We start from the raw sequence: 27,634 nt of genomic DNA on the forward strand, positions 1-27,634 counted from the left end.
AGTGGGACTATGTTTACAAGCACAAGAGTTCAGCGAGCCACCGAAGGACCGCCCTGCAGATTTACTATTGGTTCTGCAACATAGGGAGTTTTTTTAAACTCCGAAATTGTATCCGCCCATCTAAACACAAAATCAGGGAGAAAGTCATCAGTCTTTAGTTAAGCAAAGCGTCTAAAGACTGACTTGTGAGTCTAATTGCAAAGCATTGTTGTCCACGAACTGAAGTGATTCTGGTTGTTAGTCTGGCTGATCTGACCGCTGCTCAGGTCACCAAACTCCATGTCGAGTGATGAGAAGAGGTAAATTAGCCAAAATAGGTCAAAACACATGTGGAAAGGTGCCGTGAGTATGTAGGGACTTTGGCTAAATGAGACAAGCACACTTTCTAGAAGGCATCCACCACTGAATCATTTCATTATGACTTCCTCTCGTCCAGCTGGTCATGTCACAACTCACCTGCATTCCAATGATGGCGTAGATGAAGAACAGCATGGCAATGAGCAGGCAGACATACGGCAGAGCCTGAAAACAAACATAAATAAAGGTTAAAGGCACTCAGAGCACAAACAGATGCATGTTACCTCTCTCTCATACACACACACACACACACACACACACACAAACACACTCTTTTGATCTCTCCGTCTGTCTCTGCACACACACACTCACAAATCCGATTCTCCACACAGGACTAACGCCCTTGTAAGATTTTTACAGTCTTATTTAAGAACCCAAGCAGTGAACCTGACCTGCAGGGTCGATTCTTTTAACCAGCTATTTATATCGCTGCGAGGAGGAGGCGAACATTTGTTGTAATTAAATAGCCACCTTTTAACACTCTGCAGCTACTGTCCATTTTCATTGGGCTTAAAAGCTCTCACCACTGACATTAAACCTGCTATAAATTCCCTCGGCTGCGGCCCAGCGCTCCGCATTTAACTCAACTTGTCCCAGGGGATTCCGAGCGCAAACAGGCACTGGGTGATATCCGAACTGCTGTCTGCTGAGAGCTATTTAGTTCGATTTTAACAAAGGAATTCTGCAGCGTGTCCCTGCCTGCTTTGAACCCTCTATTCTCACTGCTTGTAAGCGGTGGACTCAGGCTGTCTGAGGGGCAGGGGCGGAAAAAAGAAGAAGGACACCAGCTGCATGTGATGGGGCACCAGTGCACAGAAAGTTTTCTAGCATGTAGGGCACCCTAGAGTGAAAGTCATCATGTTTTCTTCACTCATAGGGCATCTGAGGGCTATTCATCTCATTTTCTCCACTGGAAGGGAACTTTGATGGGGCCTGCACTGCGCTTTCTGCACTGGAAGGGCACCCTAGAGGGCAATTCATTGTGTTTTATCCACTAGAAGGACACCCTAAAGAGCCTGGCATCACGTTTTCTCTACAAGAAGGGCACCCTCGAGGGAATTTAATCATGTTTTCTCCATTAGAAGGGCAACCTAGAAGGCAATTCCTCACGTTTTCTCCACTAGAATGGCACCCCACAGCGCCCAGCATCACATTTTCTCTACTACAATTGCACCCTACAGAGCCCAACATTACATTTTTTCTACTAGAAGGGCATCCTAGAGGGCAATTCATCACATTTTCTCAACTAGAATGGCACTCAACAGGGCCCAGCATCACGTTTTCTCCACTAGAAGGGCACCCTAAAGGACAACTCCTCACATTTTTCCACTAGAATGGCATCTCACAGGGCCAGGCATCACATTTTCTCTACTTGAAGGGCACCCTACACAGGCTGACATTATGTTTTCTCTACTAAAAGGGCACCCTAGAGGATAAATCATCGCATTTTCTCTACTAGAATGGCACTCAACAGTACCCCACATCATATTTTCTCCACTAGAAGCCCACCGTGGAGGGCAATTAATTGTATTTTCCCCACTAGAGGGGCACCATAGAGGACAATTCATCATGTTTTCTCCATGAGAATGGCACCCTACAGCACCCTGCATTGCATTTTCTCCACTTGAAGGACACCCAGCAAGCAATTCATTGTGTTTTCTCCACTGGAGGGGCACTCTACAGGGCCCTGTGTTGTTTTCTCCACTAGAAGCCCACCCTGGCTGGCACTTTTTCATACTTCATCCACCATAGGGGCACCCAAGAAGGCATTCTCACACAGCTTTTTTTTTATTTTTTATTTTTTAAATGAATCCCTATCTGTATTCTTTTGCACTTGTGACTTCCCTGACTAAATGTCTTTTGTCTCTTTCTGTTAAACACTATTAAATAGTTTTTAAACTTGATACGTGACTCAACTTTACTTATTTTACATGCTACATACTGTTAGTTTGCATGTTAAGGTTACTTCTGTGTGTGCTCTCTCACCTTGAAGGACTGAACAAAGGTCCACAGCAGGATGCGGATGGTGTAGCCCTGCCGCAGCAGCTTGATGAGACGAGCCGCCCTGAACAGCCTCAGGAAACTCAGGTTGATCATCTTGTCCTGGGAGAGAAAACAGAGACTGTGTGAGGTATTATAATAAACCCAGAATAAAATAATATCAAGCTATACCCAAAGAATGAAAAACTGGCATATCATTTTAGAAATAAATTCATAAGCAATAAAACATACCCTAGATCAAGTTTTTACACTGAGGAAATTTTGCTGCCACAGCCCTACTTGGTCTGGTATGACCAGTAGCTTATGGTTTTTAAGCTACTGGTCAATCACTGGCTACTTTATTAGGTACACCTTGCTAGTACTGGGTTGGACCCCCGTTTGCCCTCATAACTGCCTTAATTTTTCATGGCATAGATCCAACAAGGTGCTGGAAACATTCCTCAGAGATGTTGGTCCATATTGACATGATAGCATCACACAGTTGCTGCAGATTTGTCGGCTGCCCATCCATGATGAGAATCTCCCATTCCACCACATCCCAAAGGTGCTCTATTGGACTGAGATCTGGTGACTGTGGAGGCCATTGGAGTACAGTGAACTCATTGTCATGTTCAAGAAACCAGTTTGAGATGATTTGAGCTTTGTGACATGGTGCGTTATCCTGCTGGAAGTAGCCATCAGAAGATGGGTACACTGTGGTCATAAAGGGATGGACACGGTCAGCAACAATACTCAGGTAGGCTGTGGTGTTTAAACCATGCTCAGTTGGTACTAAGGGGCCCAAAGTGTGCCAAGAAAATATCCCCCACACCATTACACCACCACCACCAGCCTGAACCGTTGATACAAGGCAGGATGGATCCATGCTTTCATGTTGTTTACACCAAATTCTGACCCTACCATCTGAATGTGGCAGCAGAAATCCAGACTCATCAGACCAGGCAACGTTTTTCCAATCTTCTATTGTCCAGTTTTGGTGAGCCTGTGTGAACTGTAGCCTCAGTTTCCTGTTGTTAGCTGACAGGAGTGGCACCTGGTGTGGTCTTCTGCTGCTGTAGCCCATCTGCTTCAAGGTTGGACGTGTTGTTGGTTCAGAGATGGTCTTCTGCAGACCTTGGTTGGAACCAGTGGTTATTTGAGTTACTGTTGCCTTTCTATCATCTTGAACCAGTCTGGCCATTCTCCTCTGACCTCTGGCATCAACAAGGCATTTTCACCCAGAGAACTGCTGCTCACTGGATATTTCCTCTTTTTGGGACCATCCTCTGTAAACCCTAGAGATGGCTGTTGTGATAATGCCAGTAGATCAGCAGTTTCTGACAGACCAGCCCGTCTGGCACCAACAACCATGCCATGTTCAAAGTCACTTAAATCACCTTTCTTCTCCATTCTGATGCTCAGTTTGAACTTCAGCAGGTCGTCTTGACCATGTCTACTTGCCTTAATGCACTGAGTTGCTGCCACGATTGACTGATTAGCTATAGAGTGCCGAAGTCACGCCCCTTCCGGTGAAGCTCATGGGATCTTAGATCAGAAAAAAATATGAATGGCAGTGAATGAGGAGAGAAATATTATCTTTTGGTCCTGTTTTAGTTGTGACATGAAATCCAAATATATCGTTAATGAATTTAAAACATAAATTTTAAGGTCAAGAGAGTCATACTTTTGTAGTAAAACTGTTGAGATATAAGCTTTTGAAAAAAACATAATTAGAAAAACTACACAGGAGGCGGACGCGTATGTGACGTCATAGCTTTCGCTCGCTTCCTGCAGCTTGGAGTGACTGCAACCTGGCACAAAACACACAGACATCTTCAATCGTAAATCGATTAATCATAAAACAGTGGAATTTCAGCGGGGAGGCCAAGCTGCGGGAAGCGAGCGAAAGCTATGACGTCACATACGCAACCGCCTCCTGTGCACTCTTGAGTCTTTCTAATTAAAAAGCTTATATCTCAACAGTTTTACCACAAAGTATGACTTTCTTGACCTTAAAATTTATGTTTTAAATTCATTAACAACATATTTAGATTTCATGTCGCAACTCAAACGAGAACAAAAGATAATATTGCTCTCCCCATTCACTGCCATTCATATTTTTTCCGATCTAAGGTCCCATGAGCTCTACCGGAAGGGGCGTGACTTCGGCACTCTATTTGCTGTAACGAGCAGTTGAAGAGATGTACCTAGGAATGTGGCCGGTGAGTGTAGATACCGCTATGGAAGTGATATAACAGTTTGCTGACTGCTTTTGACTTTTGTCTGCTTGCGCTACTGTTAATTACACTTCTGGCCACAGTGGCCACTGCTCAGCTCAAGTTACATAGGCTCCCTTTAAATGCATCTAATATTATTATGTACATAACAAATCAAAGTGGACTGAAGAGTGAGATAACTAAAGGACGGTAAAAACTGACTCTAATTCGACTCTCCTTGGTTCCCAAAATTCAAGCAGCACAAACAATAAGTGCTGGATTAGTTGTGCACAAATCAGTGTTTTCATTCTCTTTCCTTTGAACTTGCACTTGCAAAAAAAGCCAGTTTTTACAAGATTTAGACTGTTATGGTCTTAAAATGTTGTCTAACAAGCACAAAAACATGCCAGGGCACAGAGACAATGTTTTCCAGAAACCATTCAATTTTAAGTACAAAGTAGCATAAGGTCATTTGTTATACTTGTGCACTGATCTTGTGTCCAGATTTGATGCAAACCACAGCAAGTTAATTGGCTCATTATAAAATGAAACAACTTGTTATGTTGAAGAGTTTGTGCAGCATGCATTTAAAAATCAGACGTTATGCAACTGACATTGCTGGAGATGATTGCATCGCTGTTAAAGCACACATTTCTAACAGTTTTTTCTGTTATATCATGTCACACTGAGGAATCAGTAGGTAGGCAATTTAAACTAAGACTGTGGGAGAGAACAACACACACTAACGGGGGAATAGACAATATCAGCGGCCAACAAGAAAAGCCACTTACCGTCTAGAGGTGTCAGATGTGACAGAGGGGGCAGAGTGAGGGCACAGGCGCCAGGAGAGACACAGCAGAAGATGGAAACAGCAAAAGAGAAAAGAAAAAATAGAGAAGGGAAGCAGGGAGAGAAGAGACAGAAAAGAAGACTAATGATCACATAAAAAGAAAGTCACACAAAGAAAGAGAGCGACTTTGCCACACAGAAAGCAACAGTGCTCTGCCTCAGCCCTCTGTCTCCACAATCAAATGCTCTCATCCATTTTTCATCTGCTGTAATTCAGCCAAGGAAACAAAATGCTGCAAACTGTAACGGCAGCGTCGCTCCTCCTGTTGCTACATTTGTTTAATGTAAATGATTTTTATGGTATGCACTGATTTTTATGATTGCAATTTTTGATGCGAGGGCTGAGACTGTGGGAGCAAAGCAAAGCATGACATTTACATTCATGGTTTTAAAGCTGGAGTGGTTTTGTTCCCATTTTTAGTGAAAATTACATGTAAATTAATGCTGAAAAAATATTTGTTGGTCAACTGAAATTGCAACAATTTCAATTATCAGTCAATAGTGATGATTTGTTGCTTTTTACAGCTTTTGCAAAATTGAAAATTGATGTCGGATCAGGCTCTGACAACTGGGGGTGGGCATTTTTTTCCTATATTTTAACTTTTAATAGACTAAAAAACTCATCATTCAGTCAAAATATTCTAAAGACGCAAACAGATAATTAAAATAATTGCTGCTTGCAACCTAATGTAAATGATATTCCATGCATTAAGTAAACTATTACATATGAACTACTTCCCGACTTCTGCATTCCCATTATCACAGTTCTCATGACTGGCCTAAATCTACCTATCTTAATCACAGCGTGCGGCCCTTTCATGATGCAACTGCTGCAGCAGCAGTGAGCATGCACAGAATCACGATACCCATAAGGAGAGAGACTTGTGGCAGTCTCATGTGGAACTCTGACGAGCTCATGATCACTGCAACTCTTACCTTAATCTCTGTGACCAAGATGTCTGTGATGCTTCCCAGCACAGTCACAAAGTCAAACACATTCCAGGCCGCTTTCAGGTAGTTCTAAAAGACAAAGACGCCATAGACAGATTAGGCTGAACAGAGAGAGTTCAATCAAAATTTAAATGTTCATGAATAATTTGGTGCCTTTCATACTTTTTCCATAATGAAACAGATTGGGATTACCATTTAAACCAGGGGTTCAAACTTCTGTTTTGTTAGAATTTTTGATTATTGTCTCTTTGAATTGATTAAATGTTAGGCCTTTAAAATGCTGACATCTTCAGATTTCTTGTATTGTCAAACCAATAGTCCAAAATCCAAAGATATTCTGTTAAAAACCTAAAAAAATTAATCAATTATCAAAGTAGTTACCTATTCATTCACTAGGTCAGCTAATTAATCAACTCATGGTAGCAGCTCTAGTTCAAACCTGCTATGTCACGGGCCTTCCTACCCATTAATATTTAGATCAGTGGTTCCCAGCTGGTGGGTCCCAGTCCAAAAGTGGGTCTGGGCCCATTCTGAATGGACCGTAAGACACTCACCAACTTGTCAATTTTGTAAAAAAAAACCCACTTTATTTTAAAGTACAGTGAATTTCATGCACAGAGCTTTAATTTTGAAGTGCCGTTTCCTGCTGAAGAGTGAGTGACCAACGGACAGCTACTTGACAGAGAACACAAACTTGCCCAATGACATGTCCAAACGCAAGTGCGCTGCCGAATATATTAAACTGTGTGGACCTTGAACTGATGACTAAGGAGAAATCTGGACCCTGTGGCTGGACCAGTTGGGAACCGCTGATTTAGATACTAATATACTAATCAAATATTTGGTTTACTGTCTTTGTGACAAGAAGTTAAAGGGTAACCTGCATTTTTCAACCAGGTGACGAATGGGAGCAACAATTTTTGACATTGGTCCAGTATTGGACAAGCAGCTGGCAGCAGCAAAACAGGCTGCAATGTAACTTTAATGGGCAGTAATGCACCATCAGTGTACATCCACTAAAATAACTTGTTTTTGCCACTGACAGGCTCAGCTTATTAGACTACATTTATAGACCTCGTGGTTTAAGAGTAAGATCCTTTTTGTTTAACCAGAAACAGCCCAAAATCACTATCACCAAAGCCACCAAACTTAATTTAAATTAATAGTAATTTCAGCGTCTATTTAGCCAGTGTATTTCCACATCTCACCGAATGTATTTAGGGTATATTTTAACCAAACCAGAGCTGGTAATTGTTTGAAATGTGGAAAAAGGAACCAAGACAGTCTTCATGAGTTTCATTTCATTTCTATCGACTTTGAATTAAGTGTGTTTTACAATGATTAAATTAATGTTTATCTAAATGGAGTCTGGTGGGTTTGATGATAGCGATTTCAGGGCTGTTTCTAGATAAACAAAAGGATCTTACTCTTTAACAAAAAGGTCTATCTCTGTAGGGATCCTTTCCGTAATGTTGTCAGACACTTAGAATAATAATCTGAGCCTACCAGTGGCAAAAACAAGCACTTTTAATGGCTGTAAATTGACAGCGCTTAATTGCCCCAAGTGGTTACATTGCAGCCTGTATTGCAGCTGCTGGCTGCAGCTCTCTCACTCAATACTCGACCAATGTCAAAAATTATTGTTCCAGTCACTTAGACACAAAAACAGGAGAAAACAGGGTCCAGGTTTAAATACACCAAAGTTACTCTTTAACACAAACTGTGCAGGGACTTTTACAAGACTTGTTTCTGCAGGTTGTAATGCACAGTTACAGCCTGTGTATGTGGTTAGATGTACAGATATGTGGATATGCAAACACTGCAAAAGTATACAAAAAATAAAAAAATAAAATGACAACACAAATACACAAACACAGAGAAATCTAGACATCCCCTTGGGCACACAAATTTATATGTGCATATACAACACACACTCAAATGCTGACACAATCCCCTGCTTGAACTAACTGCTGCCTGCAGCCTGCGTCCCCTCAGACTGGTCAATCATCCAGCTCCTGAGGGCAGAGGCTGCTGCCAAGCCCTGCAGCTGCAGTCTGAAGAGATGCAGCAGCCGAGTGTTTATACCAGCAGATGCGAGCCCATCCGTCTGGGCTTAACAGCTAAACAGGTGGAGGCAAGTGGTGTGTGAGAAAAGCTATTTAATAAATGGGCCTCGTAAATGGAACGGAGTCAGGGATGAAATGCCTCGCTGCAGGCCAGACAGCCCCATGTTGGGAGAAGATTTATTCTTTTTGTGCACTCTTCTGTTCATTCCTTCTTTTTCTTACAAGTTCGCCCTCTTCATTCCTGAATTTAAGACTTCACACCCTTTATTTTTACTGTTTCGTGACATGTCACACGTCCTCTGCTCGGCCTTTTATGTACTTTTGCACCGACAAATTCACGACCCTTCAAACATCCGTCCGTGTTTCTCTAAGTGTGCCTATACTTCATTAGAAATACCTTGTTAGTCTCTAAGTACAAAAGAACACAGATCTAAAAGTCTTATTTCAGCGCTCACAAGGACAACGTTTAATTAACTGAGCTCTACATGCACAGTGAGAGCAGCTTTATGCAGAAGTCACCCTCAGTCTGATGTATCGGGCTGATTTGCATATCCAAAGAGAGATTTTCCCTCATGTGTGTAAACAGCAACACAATACAACAGTGAATAGTTGTCTAGTGTTTGCAGAGTGCAGCGCAACACATGGTCTCACCAGTGGACCGAAGGCAATAATCTTGAGGATGCACTCCAGTGTGAAGAGGGCCGTGAAGACGATGTTTAAGTATTTCAGCATGGACTCGTACAGCTCTGGAGCTCCGTAGAACTGAGGACAGATGGGAAAACAAACACTGAATCACAGTCATGAGTAAAAGCTGAATCCTTTACCCCATTTACTACTGACTCCCATCTTGGGGAAATCAGATAGCTTTATGATAATGCGTCAGCACTCCAGACCAATTATATTTGATTGCTCTGACGCACTCAAGTGAGATGTTTAAAAGGTGTACTTGCATTTGTCAAGCAGCTGCATACATACATTTTAATATAGCATCAGTAGCTACTGCGTCTTGCCACTGTGATAATGGCAGGTGATTGCGACGCTGGAATGATCTGTGCCTGTATGTGTTTGTGTTAGTTGCTGGTAACCCTGGATCCAACCACAATACTATCTTCATGGTCCTGGAGGGGTATCAGTGTAAACACTAACATTTAAGGAATGTTTATTTTTCTAAGACGAGACAATTGAACATAAGAAACATTGGAATATGACCATAGACTGTATGAAAGAAGCAGACGTAGCCATTGTGCTGTTACCCATCGGTTTGTGCACTACCGTTTTGAAGCCTAAAGTCTGGAATTTTGCCTGTCGCCATCTTGGATTTTTGGAGCCAGAAGTGACCTTATTTTGACGAGAGGGCAAAGTTGTGGAGGACCGAGGGGTGGATCTGACTGAGTATCCAAGGACACCATGGTAGCGGCTTGCCAATCACAAGGTAGCCACACCCTTGAGCATACCCTGATTTATCATCTATTTCACTCCATAATTTACAAAATGCCAAAGAAGACTTGAAACTAGAGACTGAGACCATGAAATCATAAGGAAAATGTTTACTGAGGTAATAAATCAAGTGAGAAGAGGAGTCATTCTTTCAGAGACTTACACACAATTAAGACTACATTTTGCAGCTAGTGGAGTTGCCCCCTGCTGGCCATTAGAAATACTGCAGGTTTAAGGTACTTCCGCATTGGCTTCACTTTTCAGACCTGCAGATAACTCCTTGATTACGACACAATAGGCCCATTCGAGATGAGCCAGGCCTGCGCAGATTCAATCATTGGTGATCGCCGCACAATGCATGGCAGTTAGATTTGTGTCTGATTTCATCCTGACTTGCTGTGACGTCATACAAAAGTGGACAGCGACAATCTTGCAAGAGCGAGGCGGGTGCAGTTTTTAGAGCCAGGCGCTGCACTTGCTCTCCACTGACTGCAATACCCAGGGCATGATGGGAAACGCCTGGCTCTCACCTGATCAAAGAGATGATTGGTGTAGATATTGACTCAACAATATGACGTTTTAGATCAACTTTGCTTTTTTGTTGAATTTCAGAGATTTCAATTTTATTTGATTTTGAAGTTTATTCTGTTAACAGAAAACATGTGTGACTGATGGAGACGTTCAGTAGTAAGAGACTAAATACATTCATAATAAACTATAGAGTCTATTGTATATTAATATTGGACTGTTTTAATTGTTATTAAGTATTTAGCAAAACAGAGACTGGTGGTCAGTGGGATGTGAAGATTCATAAAATAACATCTGCACAGATGTGAAGCCCTGACTGTATCTGACTGATGCGTATTGAAAGCTGTTGTCCTGTGTTTTTTCCTCTGAAAACATTAACCTAATATGCAAATACAATTTATTTAGTCTATGTATTTGAGGGGAGTGGTCTGCTCTACAGCAGCAAACTGATATGATGCTGATTTACATAGTGTCATGTAAAATGGAGGTTGAGCCATGAACATAAATTAGAGAGCGCCTGTAAAGCATTTTAACAGGTTACTCTGTCATACAACTGGAGACTGAGAGCAAACTGATAACATTTTAATAAATCAACATCATATCTAACAGGGTGTGAGTATTTCAGTGACTTCCTGTACAGACTGAAGGCTGCTGGAAACCGTCGGGAAACTGTCCATCATGACTGCAGCTTGTTGTCACCACCTCCTGCTGCAGCCGCCTGTTCTCGTCCACTTTCCAGGCGGCGCTCAGTTCATCTTGAACGAGCCTATTATTGCCATTTCATGGTAATATCACCTCTGGCCACCAGCGGCAACACTGAACACACCAATGGAGCAGCACTTCAGGGTGCAAGCAAGGAACAAACTTATGCAATCTTTGCTTTTACACGGTTTGCACTGACTTTAATGAAAGTCAACCTTTTTCCATTTGAGTCAATAACATTTCTCTTTGGTACTCGTCTGATATCAAGTATTTTTTCCATGTGAAAAGTTGCAAAGAAGAGCGCTTTCTTTTTAGAGAGTTTGAGTTTTTTCTTACACAAAATGCATGAATGCCTAAGTGTCTGGAATGTTACTTGCATTTGCAGTGTGGCAAACAAAGGCAGATACAATTGGATTTCTTATCTGGATTTCGGAAACACATACGGGGCTAAGCGTAAAAATTAATGTTGTTCTTTTTTAAGATATTTCTCTTTTTATCTATCGGCCTAAATTATTTTTGTGTGCAATCAAGGGAATATCAATCAAATCGGTGTTGGGTGGTTTAAAGAGATATCTCAGACTTTTTTTTTCTTTTTTTTTAAATGTATTGTACACTCGAGACTATCAATCAAAGTGACATAAGTTCATTAATTTTTGGAATGGTCTTGATCGCAAATGAACTCTTCAAGTCTAATCTGTATTTAAACCTGGTAAGAGCCACAAAAAATGACCTCACATGTATCTAAAATCGCATTAAAGCCCTGTTCACATGGGACTAGTATTACCAGGGGACCTCATGTGATTTAGAAGTGACCGCCTACGTCTGTGATTCATGCGGTGCATTCTAGTCTGCATTTTACTTGAATTTACTGACATCATTTATGACATTATCCCCGGATATGATGCACACAGTCATTTGTAACTCCACTCCACACAAAACAGAAACACTACTTTAAATATAGGTTAAACAAACAACCAATTCTGCCACACATTGTCATGTGTTATCCATCTCATCATTCTTCGAGATTTTGCTCTTCTAATAGATCTGAGCTTCCCTTTTCTGGGTCTCAATGCTGCGCAGCGTAATGAGCCTCCTGCACCCAAAATGCTGTCAAAACTTTCATTTATAGCTGCCAACGCAGCCTCTGTAACTCTCGCCTGGGAAAGATGCAGAAACAAGCCTGCGGGGAAAACAAAAACCCCAAATCACCAAGATACTGATTAGCACGGGACTAATATTTTCACATGACCTCTGTGTTTGGCGATGTATGGTCAGTAATTTGCAGTGGAATTTTGATTTGATAAATTACAGACATTGCAGATTCACACGGGATAAAGATCACAAACAACCTCCGCAATTATTACAAATTACTCAAGTCCCCCAGGTAAAACCAGTCCAGTGCTAAGCTCTAAGCAGCATTTCTTTTAATGCATTTTCAGATTTTACTGTCATAATCTGACAAAGAGAGGTAAATCTAAAATTTTGTTTGATTACATAAATGAAGCCATGAGCAGCAGGCGAATGGAGCTCCTCTCTGGCACCATCCTGTTTCCCAAACTGTCTGTTTCACTCCCTCAGAGATTTTCTCCTCTGAGTCGATGAATAAAGGAAATGCCAAGACACAGGCACTTCCCTCTGCTTGCAGCAAGCAGAAGTTGGCAGAAGCTCCACAGTGGTGTGATGGTGGCAGTGCTGAGTTTTCATTGTTGACCATGTCTGAAGACCAGATCGGAGATGTCATTGTAATTGCATCTCTGCCTTTAGAGCTAAATTATTAAGTGGTAGCTAAAGAGTTATGGAAACTGCTTCTGAAATCCTCTTGAATATTTTAACAGCGTGCCGCATCACATTGGGAACTGAAGTTTCACTGAGCTCAATGCACTACTTTTCCCTGGCTGAGAGGGATCTAAGAGGGATTGGCGATTTGCCTCCTTAGCAGGAGGAATCACTGACCTTCATCATCAGCACGACTGTGTTGAGGGCGATTAAAGTCATGATGGCGTACTCAAACGGAGGCGACACCACAAACTTCCACATCTTGTACTGGAAGGACTGCTTGTTCTCTGGCATGTATCTCGTCAGTGGCTTGGCGTTGATGGCAAAGTCAATACAAGCCCTCTGAGGAAAGGCAAAACAAAAACACATTGTGTATTAACCCTCTGTGATACAGGAACTTCGCACATTTTATCACAGAAGAGAAAAGTCCAGGAAAATCAAATTTAAAGACTTGAAAGACAGTTGGCACGCCACAAGAGGATTTGTAAGCGCTTCTTAATAACAAAAGATAAGACTACAAATTGAGGCTCTCTGATCACCAGCCAATACTTTACAACAAAACTCTGCATGGTTTTAACAAAATCTGTGTGAAGTGGAGATGAAGGGAGTGGAGAAGATAAACCCCACTGCTTTCTTTTCTAGCGCTTTGTTCTGTTTGAGGGAATTGTAAGTCATGTTTGATATAATTTGCCTGGAAGTGATGTTTAGAAGTGGATCAGCGGTGCTCTGATTTCTAATGGAGAAAACATTTGTGATGCAAGAGGCGAACATTTTCAGAAACCGGTGCTTCTGCTGAAATAATCAGCGTGTGTTCGGGCTGCATGTAGGACAGTGGGGTCATTGTTTTCCAGGAGAAAAAACAACACTATAATGCAACACTTTCCACCACTCTCACACCTCGTTCTTCTCCAGGCTACACTCAGACATGGCCTTGTCTCCCTGCTCCTGGAAGGTGATGATGATCAAAGCAACGAATATGTTGACAAAGAAGAAGGGGAACACCACGAAGTAAACCACGTAAAAGATGGATGTCTCCATGCGGAAGCCTGGGCTGGGGCCCTGGTCCTCATATGTGGCGTCCACAGAGTGTTTCAAGACCCTGGAGAGAAGAAAAAGATGAACTTAAGAGATATTCAAACATCCACGTAGAAATTATAGTAAAGGCTAGGCAAAGCAGCTTTATTTGTATAGCACATTTCATACGCAAGGGCAATTGAAAGTGCCTTAAAGAGCAATAAATTAGAAAACATAATTAAGGATATAGAAAAGAGTAAAGAGAAAAAAATATAAAAGGTAAAATTAATTACCAATGATTTACAATTTAAAAAAAAAAAAAAATCACCATTAAAAATAGCAAAAGTGCAGACAACAGGTGCAAAGGTAAAAAGATAATCCAAAACGATTTAAAATTGAGTTTAAAAATAAGGTTGCAGTCATTACAGGGTGGAGTAGGCAGTGTAAAAAATGAATGTTTTTAGCTTTGAATCTAAAGTGTTCACAGTCGGGGCTGTCTAACATCATCTGGGAGGTTATTCCAGGTTTGTGCTGCATGATAAAAAAAAACGCTGCTTCACCATGTTTTGTTCTGACTCTTAGGTCGGTCAATAGGTCAGCCTCAGATTTCCTTCGGGTACTAGAAGGTTCATATGTCACAAGCATGTCAGAGAGATATTTGGGCGCTGAGTCACAGAGTGATTTATACACAAGCAGCAAGATTTTGAGTCTCTGAGTGACAGGTGACCAGTGTAAGGATTTTAGAACTGGAGTAATGTGGTTGTATTTCCTAGTTTTTGTCAGGGCCCTAACAGCAGTGTTCTGCATAAGCTGAAGTTGCCGAACAGCTCATTTTGAAAGTCCTACAAACAGACCACTGCAGTAATCTAATCCACTTGAAACAAATAATAATTATGGTAGGCTATGTTGTTATTTTGTATGATTTGGCCTAATGGAAGCATATAGAGATTAAACAAGAGGGGTCCTAATATGGATCCCTGTGGGACCCCACATGTCACGGCCATAAAGAGCAGTGTAATGCAATAAAAGTGTAATGCTTGTAAAATATCTGCAGAGATTTAAAGAATTACCCTCAACCTTTGTTCAGCTTTATCAGATTATTCCAATAGATTTTCCAGATTAGGACTGCAACTCATGATTATTTTCTTGATTAATGTATTAATTGTTGGGTCTATAAAACAGCGGACAACAAAGAAAAGGCAGATCACAGTATCTTAGACCACAAGCTGACATTTTTTAAAAAACTTGTTTTATCAAATCAACAATCCAGGACCTAAAAATATTAAATCTACTTTACTGTAGAGTAAGACCAAAAAACCACAGCAAAATCTCACATCTGAGAACCTGGAAGCATCAAATGTTTGGCATTTCTGCTTGAAAAACGACTGATTGATGATCAAGACAGTAATTTTCTTTTCACAAAGACCCAAGCTCTCCAACTATTCCTATTAGCGCTTTTAAAGATGCCAAATCCCAGAAATGACTCAGCTCACCTCCACCTTTACCCCACTTTACCCTGTCACTCACTAAAATAAATCCTGGAAGTGGAATCAAGCACGCTTGATGAAACAACACTGGAATCACTCCGTCTGGAAATATTCAGGGAACCTGTCCCAAAATATCCAATCAACCTGCCTGTAGAGGTTTCTAACAATCCTCATCGAGGATATTTATAAAGTCATAAATGAGTCAAAGCACAGTCAGGAGCCCTGTGCTCCTTCAGCACAGGATATGGTGGTGCACTTGTGGCCCCAGTTGAGATGTCTTTCCTAACAGGCTCACAGATTATTACAGGTGTCTCCTGTACGTTAATGAGAGCTCACAACTCTCCTGCTGTGAAATCAGCATGTGCTTGATGGTTCTATGACATGTTTGTTGAGAAGTGCCTTCAGACTGTCTATAAGTTACTTTATAGTTTGTGGCTGTGTGCAAAGCACTTTGCAACTTTTAAAAGGTGCTCTAGAAATAAAGATGATAATGACGATGAGAAACAGCGTCAGTCTTGTCAGCAAGTACCCCAAATAACGTGTTTACTTTCAAGTGACAAACCCCTCTAGAGGCCGTTGTAGTTAAGCAACAGAGGAAGTAAGGTGGTGTTGTTATTGAGCAACAAAGCCCATGGAGGAAGGTCTTGAATTCACACAGGAGACTGCTGTTTGTTTCCCATTTTCAGTGGTCTGTCAAAGCATGATCATGATTGTTACCCAAACCATGTATGTTTATTGTAACCATGGCACATAAACATGAGTAACATTCCCACCTCTACTATCCTGCATGACATGAATGCAGCATTAAGGTGGACATTGGATTGAGGGCTCGGTATATTTATTGCCAGATACTCAGTTGAAAACCGAGTGAGAGTAACAGCACAAACAGCTGCCTTGGTCAAATTTTGTGCCACCTCGAAGTGTCCTTATGATAAACACTATTTACTGACAAGCATTGCACTTAGTCGATTTATCATTTGTAAATGTTTATATCTCTAGCTGGTGTTTATGACTATCGTTGCAAATGACAGTCAGCATTCATGAATGCCGCTCCATGCGCCTCTAACTGTGCTCCTGAATGATCGTCCTATGACATGTGACCACAGCGTTTATACAGTCGACTTTTTTTCCCACTTCATCGAATTAATAATATTTTGCCAGCAGAATAAAATTGTTTTACAAGATCTTAAGTAAATTGGTTTTTGTGGTAATTTTCTTACTCTCAAACATATCTAAACCAGGTCATGTGATCTGCTTTATTTAAATATAAAATTCATTTGCAGATTCTCTCTTGTGATAATTGTGTTATTGTGCTGTCACTACTCGTTTAGGAGTGTGTGACTGTAGATGATCATGACAACCTAAGTCACTTTAACAATTTACTTTTCATCTCCAGGTAAATACAATGAATGAAAGAAACAAACAAACAGCCATCAACAGTCCTTGACAGACATGATGATGATGATGATGGTGGTGGTGCTTTAGCTCAGGCACAGAATGGCAGTGTGAAGACATCTATGCAATGAGCCTTGATTGCATCTTTAGAGAACACACAGTAATTAAGCCTGGGAGAAATCAGTCAGGTTTAATCTGCGCTGTACCATCGGCCTCCAGGTGTGCTGAGTGTGTTTCAGGGTTACTGACTGAAGGATTTTCAAATACAAGAAAGAATAAATAATTCAACTTAAGCATTGATATTAAACTTAAGCCATATTTTGTGGGCATCTTTACTTTTAAAAACAGTTAATACTCTGAATACATTTGATTTATTAGTTTCATATTCAGCTTGTAAACCACTGTGAATACAGATGACTTAAAGCCTTTGGAAACACAGCTTGAAATAGTAAAAATGCATATATTATATCAAAGTCGAGTGTCTCATTAATCATCCACAAAAGTCTGAGTGAAAATAACCATTAATAACTAACTCCCTGGCTCAGCAATGGCTGCCACAAATTTAATCCAGCCGTACATGTTTGAGCCCTCTGATGATTCAGAGGACAAAGCAGAAGCTGAAAATGATTCCTTTCCGGTGGTCACTGAATGGTAAGTTTCAAAATGTTTTGTGATTCATATTAATGGTGGTCACTGAATGGTAAGTTTCAAAATGTTTTGTGATTCATATTAATGTCACTTCGTAGAATAGTTAGCATAACTTTTACATGCAATGTTCTTCGTAGAATAGTTAGCATAACTTTTACATGCAATGTTACGGCCAGGCTCCACCGGCTGCAAACAGGGAACTGCCCATTGGTTCGACTGCCCATTGGTTCGACATCCCATTGTTCCGACCATATTAAACTCATTGTTCCGAAGACCGTTCCGAAATCATCATGATGCCCTGTGGTTAAGGTCTGGTTAGGTTTAGGCACAAAAACCACTTGGTTAGGGTCAGGAAAAGATCATGGTGTGGGTTAAAATGAAAAAGAAAGTGACAAACACATAAGCCGTGAGCCTGCTCCGCCTCAAGCCGGTCGCGGCGCACCATACGCCCGCCGCAAGCCGTTCAGCACCGCGGACAGTCAGACTAATGGGATGTCGAACCAATGGGCTGTCGAACCAATGACATGGACCCCTGCAAACGTACAGCGTAGCGTCGCGGCGTATTCATTTGGGCTCCACTGACGGCGTATGGAATAGTGATGGGATTTCTCGTTCACTTGTGAGAGCCGGTTCTTTGGCTCTTATTATTGCTGTGTGTGTGTGTGTGGAGGGCGGGTGTTAGTGGGTTCAACGACGAATCGCATTGCTGATTTATCACATCACATGATCTGGATATTGTAACGTGGACCCAGAATAGACCCTGCACATATAAAGTTTGGTGTAGCCATAGCAACGCCCTTTATAAACAACAAGCCTGCCAATACAAGCAAGTGCTGATAGTGGGTTAGCTTCCTACCTTTCGTTTCTAACCGAGGGGGGTCATCAACACAACGTGAATTAGGAACTGGCTCGTTCACTCTAAAGAGCCGGTTCACTCGTTCACTTCAAAGAGCCGGTTCAAAGACTCGGCTCGTTCGCGCACGTCACATCACTAGTACGGAAGCGACACGTAGAGAAGCCAGCGGGGTTGTTTGCTGAGCCAAGAGGCTGCATGTAGGCTGCACGAAATGTTAAAGCATTTTCCACCTAAGTTATTACATATATTTGAGTTATCTACAAGTTTACTGTACTGTTTGTCATCTACTCGCTTTCAAATGTCCGCCATGGACACAGTGTCACGGATAAACAATAGAAGAGCCGCATAAAATAGAGTTGTCGCGCTGCTCTCGTTGCCGGTGGAGCCGGCGCTGGGTCGCAGCCGAGCGGTTCAGCCAGCAGTTTTGTTGCGCTGCCACTGGGGGGCGGGATGAGACAACTGACTGATGATTTTGATTGGTTTGGAATTTATTGTGTAATAAATCTCAGAGATAACCATGGCCAAATCAAACCCAATTTCAAGAATGTACAAAAACTTAAAAGACAGATATTTCGAATTTGGATGGAAACATATTTCTAACTGTTTTACATGTTTAATATTATGTACATAAGACCCTAAATTACATAGTTAGAAGGCTATTGTGGATTTGGGTTTCCAGAGGCTTTAATGTTGCATTTTATGTATAAGGTGCAACACAGATGAAGTGAAATTGGTTGTTCTGACTTACAGTGGCCAGCCCTCCCCAGTGGACACGGTGAAGAGCGTTAGGAAAGCCCAGAGTACGTTGTCGTAATGGAACTCGTACTTCTTCCACTCTCTGGGCTGTGCTGCCACGTCATCCCTGTCGTAGTCCAGAAACTGACCCCTGCAAGAGAGATGGGACGAAGAGACAGCATCAAGTGAAAGGAGGTGGAATTGAAAGAGGGAAAAGAGACAAAACTAAATTGTCAAAAAATAAGAAACTGAGAATTCAGTTTAAAGTCATGTGTTACCAAATGGCAAAATGTAGAGGAACCTTAAAAAGCCAGTTACCTTGTGAATGATGCAACATTTGGAAATGGTTTTATTAAGATCTAAAGAAGGGTAAGTTTGGGTGACATACCTGCAGTCTTTTTCCAGACCCTTGGACTCGTCAGTGCAGTAGAAGAATTTGCCCTTAAAGAGCTGCACAGCGATGACAGCGAAGATGAACATGAAGAGGATGTAGACGATGAGGATGTTAAGAACGTTCTTCAGAGAGTTCACAACACAGTCGAACACCGCCTGGAAAACATTTACACACCCACAGATCAATAAACGCAAGATACTGCATTGATGTATGTTGTCTCTATTCTCAGGAAGCTTAAAAATAAGTGTTTCATTATTACTTCTGCAAAAGATATTTTTTGGGGGCATTTTCAGCCTTTAATGGATAGGACAGACAAGTGTGAAGGGGGGAAAGAGAGGGGGAGTGACATGCAGCAAAGGGCCACAGGCTGGAGTCGAACCCGGGCCGCTGCGGCAACAGCCTTGTACATGGGGCGCCTGCTCTACCACTAAGCCACCGACTCCCCTAAAAGAGATAATGCTTTTGGTTCAGTCTGTTTGTCAGCAGCATAACGGAAAAACTACTGTCCCGATTGTAATGAAACTTGGTGGAAGCGTGTAGCATGGGGAAAAACTTTACATTTTAACTGTAATGACCTGCTCTCATTCAAAATCTACCTTCTCTAAGTGCAACTGACTTAAGTAGTTACCTCTTGGTCCAGCAAGGCAAATCAAATCAAATCAGCAGAGAATCAAGGGTTATAACTAACCTAGATGTTTAAAAACTCACTTTTCACCCAAATCCAGCCCAGTTTTTACCCAGACAACTTGACGTCTTACAACCTGCAAACTATCAAATCAATACTTACTGAGAACATGAACACACCTTTGCATGCAGTCTGTCTCTGTCTCTCGCTGCCTGTCACTCTGTCTCTCCAGCTATCTTCTTCTGTCAGCTTGTGCTGTAATCTCTCTGGAAGATGGAGTGCTCTGTCTATCTTTCCTGACATGCATGCAATCTAACCAATGAATATGCTGCTGCATGAATGATCGCCATCAAGGCTTTTGTTTCCAGAGAGAGGACGGATAATATTTCTCCCCTCCTCTACCAGCATGTCCATCAAACCACTCTGGCCAAGAATCCAGGAAGAGTTGTGAGTGAGCGTTTGTCTGCCAGTTCTGATCTGTCTCAATCATCTCACTGTCATTACCCCAATCAGATCTTTCAACTTTTGTCAGATCCATAACTGGATGATCAGCTTCCTTCACGCACCAGAGGGAAGCTGTCGTTTCTGCATCAGAGGAAACAGTTGAGGGTCTTACCTTAAAGAGGGTCATACTCCATTAACATGGATTCTTCACTGTACACTCACTGCTTGAGACTCTTCATTAGAAAAAAAAATGAGTATGTAGAATTTCAAGATTTCCTACTTTGGCTGTAGGCATTGGTTGTATGAAAACGAATTTTCACTGGGATTGTCAATTGTTTTATGAACCAAAAAGCACAGTTCAAGAAGACAACTTCTTCAACATGTCTTTGTAAATACAGTAATTTTGAACACGGACTGAGCATATCTGATGAAAAGAGGACAGACAAAGTGAATAAAAACGTGATCACAATTACCAAACACCAACAAAAATGGCTCATAATTAATCGAAAACCAATCTGTCAGCAATAAAAAAGAAACAGCGGTCGGCACTGTGGGATGTGGCCGCTAACTGAGCTCCAAAGTGGCCAACTGATCGCAAAACTGCAGGAGCAGTTATCAAGTCCAAACTGCAGATTCAAAAAATGCTACAAAATGACTGAATTTATCAAGAACAGTTACAAAAAGCATGACAACCAAGCCAGACAAAGGTAAACTGCACTGACAAAGAGGGACAAGGTTAACAAGCTGTCTATGGCCTCTTTCACACAGCTTGTATAAGGTGGGAATCTAGAACCGTTATTCTGCTTTGCTTCTGTATAAAAGGTACAGACATGAGATAGGGGGCAGAGTTGTTCTGCTTTTAAGCTGGCAGCCGAGTTGGTACCAGAGCCGAATCAACATCTTCATACAAAGCATGAGCCGGCAGAATAGGATGGGTGTGAGGTTTTGTCAATGTATTATGTGTGCGACCGACCACCATAAGATCTAAAAATCAGCTAGCAGCAGTTAGCAGTTAACTCAAAGACGAACAGCAACCAAAATGTCCACAAACTGGGGAGACGTTGAAGTCTCACAGCTTATTTCCCTCCGAGCAGAGGACAAGATCAACTGCCATATAACCAGGATAATTAATGAATGTTATTGTCATGTTATGCCATTGTCACTGTCACGGAAAGTGCTGCCGGACGCATATGTTATATGTTACACTAGACCTGGGGTGTCAAACTCATTTTTAAGTAATGGGCCACATACAGCCCAGTTTGATCTCAAGTGGGCCGGACCAGTAAAACACTGCATAATAACCTATAAATAACAACTCTCTCAGTGTCAGTCTACTACTCACTTTCACTGCATGTGCTTTTTTTCGTAATTTTCCACAAAGTAGAAGCTATTGAAGAAGCAGGTGAAGCTATCCCCTGCCTTACAATCTGAAGTTTTGTCAGTGCCTTAGCAGCAGAAGTTCCACCCATATTGTTTTAAGACAGAAGTCTGATACAGACTCTTTCATACTGAAGCTGCTGGTTAATAATATTTTGCACCATGTTCAATATGTTTAAATATGACCATAGTAAGTATTCATTGTTATTTCAGATAACTGTATTCTGATCAGGGTAAAAAGCCTCTGAAGCAGCATTTTATGCAAGTATCTACTCACTGTTCATCCTGCTCCTGAAACCTGGCACCTCTTAGCCTTCACAGGTACATCAATATTGGGTATACAAAGTCATCTAGTGGGCCTGGTTGGACCCTTTGACGAGCTGGTTCTGGCCGGCAGGCCTTATGTTTGACACCGGTGCGCTCAGCACTGACACTGTTGTGTTACACGTCTCACATTCCATGGTTGTGGCTAGATAATAACCCTAGACTCCAGAAACTCTTACGAGCTGCTTCATAATAGAAATAATAGAAAGAACTTTATTCATCCTGAAGGGAAATTCAGCAACACAGCAGCTAACAGCAGTTAGCAGCTAACTCAAAGACAAACAGCAACCAAAATGTCCACAAACTGGGTAGACAACGAGGTCTTAGAGCGTATTACCCTCCGAGTAGAGAACAAGATCAACTTCTATATGACCAGGACAGTAAATTGCCTCACTGCTTTATGGTGTGATAACACTGTGGTTACGTTCTGGTAAGATTTAGGCACAAAAAGCACTTGGTAGGGGGGAGGGAAAGACACTGGTTTGGGTTAAAATGATTACTTAAAATAGGGAACATGAAATCTAATAGGAGTTTTCTCTGATCTGGGGTTAACCTCTTGCACGATCTTGTGTTCTGCTTCCAGATTGAATGATGCTTCATTCATTCTTTCATTCATTTTCCATAACTGCTTATCCTGTTAAAGGTTGCAGAGCCTATCCCAGCTGACATTGGGCTAGAGGTCGGGTACACCCTGGACAGGTTGCCAGACTATCACAGGGCTAACACATAGAGACAGACAACCATTCACAGTCACATTCACACCTATGGGCAATTTCAGGTGTTTTCACACTTGGTCCTTTTCAGCCCTCTAAGTGGACTCAGAGCTGTGACTCAGCATTTTTTGCACATATGTGAACACTCCAAGAGAACTCACACCCCTCTGAGGCGAACCCAACTCAGACCTTGGTTCGCTTCAAGTCTGCGGTGCAATTCACTTAAAGGCGCTCTATTAAGAATGTGGCCAAAACGGTTACTGCACTCAAATTCAAAATACTGCCGCAAGTCGTGTCCGCCGCCCCTCCCCTACAGATTTGAGGTTGCTGGACAGCGGCACGCTGGAGACTGATTTGTTTGCCCACGGGCGGCTGCCGTGGCAGGGCCGCGTCGCCGCGTCCCTGATCTTCGGTTTTCCAGCGGACCGTTCAAGCAAGTCCGGGATCTTCGGTTTTCCAGCGGACCGTTCAAGCAAGTCCGGCTTCTCTGCTGCAAACGCTGCTGCCGGGATACAGTTGAGGAGGAGCCAGCTGCTAATGCTATGTACCGGGACACTGCTAATGCTGCTTGCCGTGCTGCTGTAGCTCAGTCGTAACTGTAACTGATGCTGAGACTCTACTGACTGCGTGACTGGTAGACGGCGGTGGGTGGCGCAACAGGCCAAAACACAAATTCAAAACATAAACATGATTTGCGGACCGTAAAATATTTTTTTAAATGCGAATATTCTGGCCATACTATTGTTGTCGGTGAGATCAGTATGTTATATGAACATTATTCCTTAGTCTCTGTGACATATTAGGAGGATGTTATGACTATTTGCTTTAGATTTCTTACATATAGCTCCTTTAACCTGTGCACTGTGGATACAAAGTACTCCAGGTTCGCTTTGCTCTTTGCCATCCCTCTAGGTTGCATGCTATTGCACTGGGACGCTTGAAAAAACAGAACAAACCACGTCGGCCTGTAACGTTTGCAAGGATGCAGGACAAGGAGTAGTTTGATCCATGAAGATACTGCACATCTCCAGATGTGGAATGTAGAATACATCAAATGGCAGCAGTCTACAGCATGACAGGAGGGAACCATGCTAACCACTGGACCACCATGCCGCCATGATGCTTCATTATGCCAGCATTTTATAGCTCTGTGCATAGTCAGCATAATGAAGTGTCTTTGTCACAGCAGTACTGACTAAAAAGGGCTTATGTGTATGTTTACTATGTCCCAAACACTCATGTCGTCACCACAGTATGAGTTAACACACAGCTTCTGTTGTGACTGTCTGTTGCCATTTGTCATGACTGACCTCCATTAGCAAGCCTAGCTGGTGGCTACAAAAGTAAACAGCTATGCTACAAACACAAGCTATCTATTTAACCATATTCTGGCATTTTGACACATGCTGCAGATACAGGAGGCATTCTGAGAGGTTTTGCTCCCACTCTGCTTCCATTAAGATGCATTGTAACTATAGCAGCCGCTCTCAACAAAGGAGCAGCTACAAACTTTTCAGAGCTACTTTCCACAACTACAGGGTGAATGTTTGATGCTCCAAAACACAGTTCCTCACCAATTTCATCTACCTTTTGTATCTTTTAAGGAGCGTATCTTTTGGGAAATGCAGACTATCAATAAGCCTCCTCGCTCAGAACTGCTTCAGTAAAAAAGCTTTTTCAGTCACTTCCTCCCAATTTAGGTGACTTTAACTTCTCCTTTCTGTCAGAAACACAGAACACCCCAAAGGTCAAACCACTCAAACCTTTCATTAGAGAACTAGAGACACAAGATTTATATATAATTTACAACACCACTGTTTTAAATGAGGTCTTCATTCCTCCTCGGTATACTCTAAATGCATTAGAGTCATGACAGTGTGTGACTGACGGCAGATGTGGCCTCAGCTGCTCTGCATGTTTTTCTTATAATGTACTGGGTGGGTGACAGATTGGATTACCGTACCTTCAGCTTTGGTAGCCGTTTAATGGTCTTGAGTGGCCGCAGGACTCTGAGGACCCTCAGGGACTTGATGGTGTTGATGTCCTTGCCTTTCGTCCCTCTGTGCAGATTGAGAGTACAGTTAGTGTCGCTGAGAAGCATGTAAACCCTTTGACCCCCAGTAACAAGAGCAGACTGTCGTACACCAGGTAAACTGTGTACAAAGAGAAATAGCTCTTTATATTCTGTTAGTAGAGGGCATGCATGTGAGTTCATGTTATTCTACAGAAGCATGCGACAAGGATAGGAAGATTCATTTGTAACCACAGGACATTTACTCAAAGTCTGTAAATAAGTCTTCGGCTACATTTCAGAGGAAATATTGTTCTTGTTTTAACCACATCACATTTATCTGATGACTGTGGTTATATGCTGATGTAGATACTGTACACTAGAGATAAGTTCATGAAATGTCAATAACATATATTGGTTTTCTTCCTACCATTATTTCTTCTAATGCATTTCCTCCTTCTCTCCTATTTCTCTTCCTCTATCTGTCCTTTTTTTCCTGTCCTCCTTGTTTTTTTCTTTCTTTACCATCATCCATCTTTCCTTCTTTTAGGTCATTTCTTTCTTCTTCCTTCTCTTTCTGCTGTCTTTCTGTCCTTTATTTCTCCATTTTCTTCTTTCTTTATTTCTTTCTGGCTTCCTTTCTTTCTTTCCCACCTTCTGTCCTTTTCTTTTTTTCCCTCATTTCTTACCTTTCTTCTGTTCTTCCCATTATCCTTTCTTTCATTCTTTAGCCTCTCCTGTCTTTTCTTTCTTACTCTCTCTTTCCTTCTTTCTTTCTTTTCTCTTTCCTTCTTTTCTCTTTCTTTCTTTCTTAAGCCTCTTGTGTCCGTTCCTTGTCCTTTCCTTTTCTCATTTTTCTAATTTCTTTCATTCTTTTCTTCCTTCCACTTTTCTTTCTTTCTTTCTTTCTTTCTTTCTTTCTTTCTCTAGCCTCTTTTGTCCTTTCCTTCCTTCCTTTCCTTTTCTCATTTCTTTCTTTGTCTGTCCTTTTGTTCTTTTCATCCTTCCACTTTTCTCTTTATTCCTTTCTTTCTTCCTTTAGCCTCCTCTGTCCTTTCCTTCCTTCCTTTCCTTTGCTCATTTCCTTCCTTCCCTCTGCCCTTTCTTTCTGCCTGTCCCTTTGTCCTTTCCTTCCTTCCTTTCCTTGTCTAATTTCTCTCCTTCTCTCTTTCTGCTCTTTCTTTCTTTCTTTCTTTTTTCTCTCTTTCCCATCACCCATCTTTTCTTCTTTTCTGTCCTTCTTTCTCCATCCTCTTGCTTCCCTGTTTTTTTCTTACCATCATTTCTTTCTTTCTTTCCTTCCATCTGTCCTTGTTTGGTTTCTGCTCTCCTTTCTTTCTTTCTTTCTTTCTTTCTTTCTTTCTTTCTTTCTTTCTTTCTTTCTTTCTTTCTTCAGTTTATCTCTTTCATTCTTTGCTTATTTGTCATTTTCTTTTCTGCCTTCCTCTTGTCATTCTCCTTTATCCATATATTTACTCCCTCCTTTTTACTTCTTCTTCTCCTTCCATTTTTTTGTTTTTTGTTTTATCTCCCATCCTTCTCCCCTGCCTTTCTTTCTTAGGCCTATACCCCTTCCATCTTTCCATTTGTCTGTCTTCCTTCCTTTCTTCTTTTTCTTTCTTTCCTTTCTTCCTTCTGTTCTTCTCTTTCTATCTGTCCATCTTTTATTATTATGTTCATTTTCTACCTTCCTTCACTCGTTCCACCTCTCTATCCTTCCCTTCTTCAACTCATCTCTTCATGTAGGCTTCATCAAAATACCAGGTTCTCACACAAGAGTGAAACTTAACTCCTCTCTGTCTTAACAATCAGAAGATGTTACTGCAAAAACTTGTCTATAATTAATGCAGGACTTTGTCATGTGATGCATTTTACGCTGTGGCGTTGCTTCTTGCTTCTAAGTTACATAATTAAGCACTTTTTACACAACTGCCATTGTCACACAGAGCTCACATGCTGTTTCTGTAGAATAACATACAGACGTTTCATACTGTTGAGAGTAGATGCACAAAGAATCAGCCCCTGGTTGAGGAAGTTGCTTCTTTGCAGGAACCACTGCTGTCAGTCATCGCAGACGCTGCAGGTTTTGTTAACTGGTCACAGAGTGGGAGGTGGGTGTGGGGGTTTAAAAACTAGCTGTTATGCTAATGACATACAGCTGAGCCATCACTCACTCAGAGACCGACATTGGCCAAGGACAGTGGGAGAGGGATTTTTAATTAATCAGTCACACGTACGCACAATGCTGCTGTCACTCTTGATAAAAACTGTTTCTCATTTGCTTCTTCTTGAGTTCAAACAATTCCGAGAAGTAGAAATTGAGAGTGTGTGTATATATCTGAGTGTGTGCGCACAGCGATAATTTAATGTGTGAAGGATGTGAAGGACAAAAGCACAGCAGAAAAAAGGGTCTAAATGCCTTGTTAGTGGCCCCAAGAGGTCCTGCTGCTTCTTACACCAGCATGAGGTAGAGTTACCAACCAACCAATCCTTTTATCCCCGGGGGACAAGAACAACTCCCACTGTAAAAAGAATGCTATTTATTCCGGCTAGCATTTGTCGAGGATGAAATACATGCATGCATTCAGTAACATCGTGTCTTACAGGTCCCTGAAGGGCTGTCTTTTTTAATTACCTTTCCAAAAAAGAAAATACAAAAACAAAAGCAAAGGATGGACTAAAAACTGTGTTTATCTGCTGTAAACATTGTGGATTGCCATTGTTCCGATACCCCAAAATTCCAAAGCCC

The 27,634-nt window shown here is 41.6% G+C and overlaps 1 protein-coding gene across 4 annotated transcripts in view; it reads right to left on the bottom strand.

Moving 5' to 3' along the window:
* cacna1bb (calcium channel, voltage-dependent, N type, alpha 1B subunit, b) overlaps positions 1-27,634 on the bottom strand; it is a 257,510-nt gene that overhangs the window by 36,378 nt on the left and 193,498 nt on the right. For all 4 annotated transcript variants that reach the window (XM_050053130.1, XM_050053133.1, XM_050053132.1 and 1 more), the window contains 9 exons: positions 24,838-24,934; positions 19,386-19,546; positions 19,011-19,148; positions 13,760-13,961; positions 13,040-13,204; positions 9,071-9,181; positions 6,339-6,422; positions 2,344-2,460; positions 457-522 (listed from right to left, as the gene is read on the bottom strand). In XM_050053130.1, the coding sequence (XP_049909087.1) occupies positions 457-522; positions 2,344-2,460; positions 6,339-6,422; positions 9,071-9,181; positions 13,040-13,204; positions 13,760-13,961; positions 19,011-19,148; positions 19,386-19,546; positions 24,838-24,934 (1,141 nt within the window). The remainder of the gene's footprint in view (positions 1-456; positions 523-2,343; positions 2,461-6,338; positions 6,423-9,070; positions 9,182-13,039; positions 13,205-13,759; positions 13,962-19,010; positions 19,149-19,385; positions 19,547-24,837; positions 24,935-27,634) is intronic.

This window comes from Epinephelus moara, chromosome 9 (assembly GCF_006386435.1).
Source record: "Epinephelus moara isolate mb chromosome 9, YSFRI_EMoa_1.0, whole genome shotgun sequence".
Taxonomy (NCBI): Eukaryota; Metazoa; Chordata; class Actinopteri; order Perciformes; family Serranidae; genus Epinephelus; species Epinephelus moara.